The sequence below is a fragment of the Malurus melanocephalus genome, unplaced genomic scaffold (genome assembly GCF_030028575.1).
Source record: "Malurus melanocephalus ecotype Western Australia unplaced genomic scaffold, MMel_1.1 scaffold_3395, whole genome shotgun sequence".
In the NCBI taxonomy this organism is placed as follows: Eukaryota; Metazoa; Chordata; class Aves; order Passeriformes; family Maluridae; genus Malurus; species Malurus melanocephalus.
The window spans coordinates 355-2002 of NW_026626627.1; the positions used below are offsets into that span (position 1 = coordinate 355).

General features: G+C 65.0%; 1 protein-coding gene across 1 annotated transcript; it reads right to left on the reverse strand.

Moving 5' to 3' along the window:
- Nucleotides 1-318: 318 nt before the first annotated feature.
- On the reverse strand, nt 319-1639 carry LOC130588118 (acrosin-like; the record flags this gene model as incomplete). The annotated part of the gene is made up of 2 exons (XM_057389078.1): nt 1434-1639; nt 319-584 (listed from the first exon to the last, which is right to left on the reverse strand). Coding segments are annotated over exons 1-2 (472 nt in total), but the record flags the coding sequence as incomplete, so codon positions are not given.
- Nucleotides 1640-1648: the final 9 nt, after the last annotated feature.

Consider the following 1648-nt stretch of genomic DNA (forward strand, 5'->3'; position numbering starts at 1 on the left):
ACCGCCATCCGGGGTGGCCCTGCTCACTCTCTGGGATGGCACTGCCCACTGCCCGGAGTGGCGTTTCTCAGGGTGGCACTGCCCACTCTCCAGGGTGGCACTGCCCACTGCCTGGGCTGGCACTGATCACTCTCCGGGTTGGCACTGACCGCTGTCCGGGCTCGCACTGCCCGCTCCCCGGGATGGCACTGCCCACTATCCAGGGTGGCACTGACCACTGCCCGGGATGGAAGTGCCCACTCTCTGGGGTGGCACTGCCCACTGCGGCACTGACCACTGCCCGGTCTGGCACAGATCACTCTCCGGGGTGGCACTGACCACTGTCCGGGGTGGCTCTCCAGCCCGCGATGTAGCAGGTTCTCAGCTCGGGCACTGCCAGGGWGCTGTCGGGCACACAGGCCAGCTGGATGTAGTCGCTGCACTGCACGGGCTGCTCCAGCTCCAGCAGGGCGATGTTGTTCCACTTCGACTCCGCCTCGTACTCCTCGTGCACCAGGAGCCGCCGGACCCCGATCACCACGGCCTTGGGGTCCGGCTGAATCAGGTCGATGGCCCCGACCAGCACCTGCCAGCGGCGGACATCCCTGGGGACACAGGGACAGTGACAGTGACAGGAGCAGGGCCGGGGCGGCGACAGCCCAGCAGCTCCCAGCGCTTTGGGAGAGAGGAGACGGGAATGGAGCAGCGCAGAGAGCTGCGGAGCGGGCTGGGGACATCGAGAGCTGTCCCTGCCCTGGGGACATCGAGAGCTGACCCTGCCTTGGGGACATCGAGAGCTGTCCCTGCCTTGGGGACATCGAGAGCTGACCCTGCCTTGGGGACATCGAGAGTTGACCCTGCCTTGGGGACATCCGAGAGCTGACCCTGCCTTGGGGACATCCGAGAGCTGACCCTGCCTTGGGGACACAGCTGTCCCTGATCTGGGGACAACCCTGATCTGTTGGGAGCCATCCCTGTCCCTGTTGTGGGGCCATCCCTTTCTCTGCCCTGGGGACATCCCTGTCCCTGCCTTGGGGACATCCCAGCGCTGTCCTTGCCTTGGGGACATCCCTGTCCGTGATCTGAGGCCATCCCTGTCCCTATTGTGGGGTCATCCCTGTCTCTGCTGGGGACCATCTCTTTCCCTACTATGGGGCCATCCCTGTCCCTGATATGGGAACATCCTTGTCCCTGTTGTGGGGCCATCCCTTTCTCTGCCTTGGGGACATCCCTGTCCGTGATCATCCCTGTCCCTTCTCTGGGGCCATCCCTGTCCCTGCAATGGGGACATCTCTGTCCCTGTTGGGTGACATCCCTGTCCTTCTTGTGGGACATCTCTATCCCTGCTATGGGGACATCCCTTTCTCAGCCTTAGAGACATCCCAGCGCTGTCCCTGCCTTGGGGACATCCCCGTCCCCGCTATGTGTCCATCCCTGTCCCCGCTGTCCCTTACCCGGTCCCGGTGAAGCAGCGGGCCACCGTGAGCACCCACTGGGGGCCGATGAGTGCCCCCGAGCACATGTGCCAGGTGCCGTTGTCCCGCTTGGCCTGGACGCTGACGATGCCGGGCCAGGCCCCCGGGGGGACATCCAGGGCGGTGGCGTTGGCGGATCCCGAGGATCCGTACTCGGGAACAGAGGAGCTGTCGTTCAGAACCATGGGACGGAG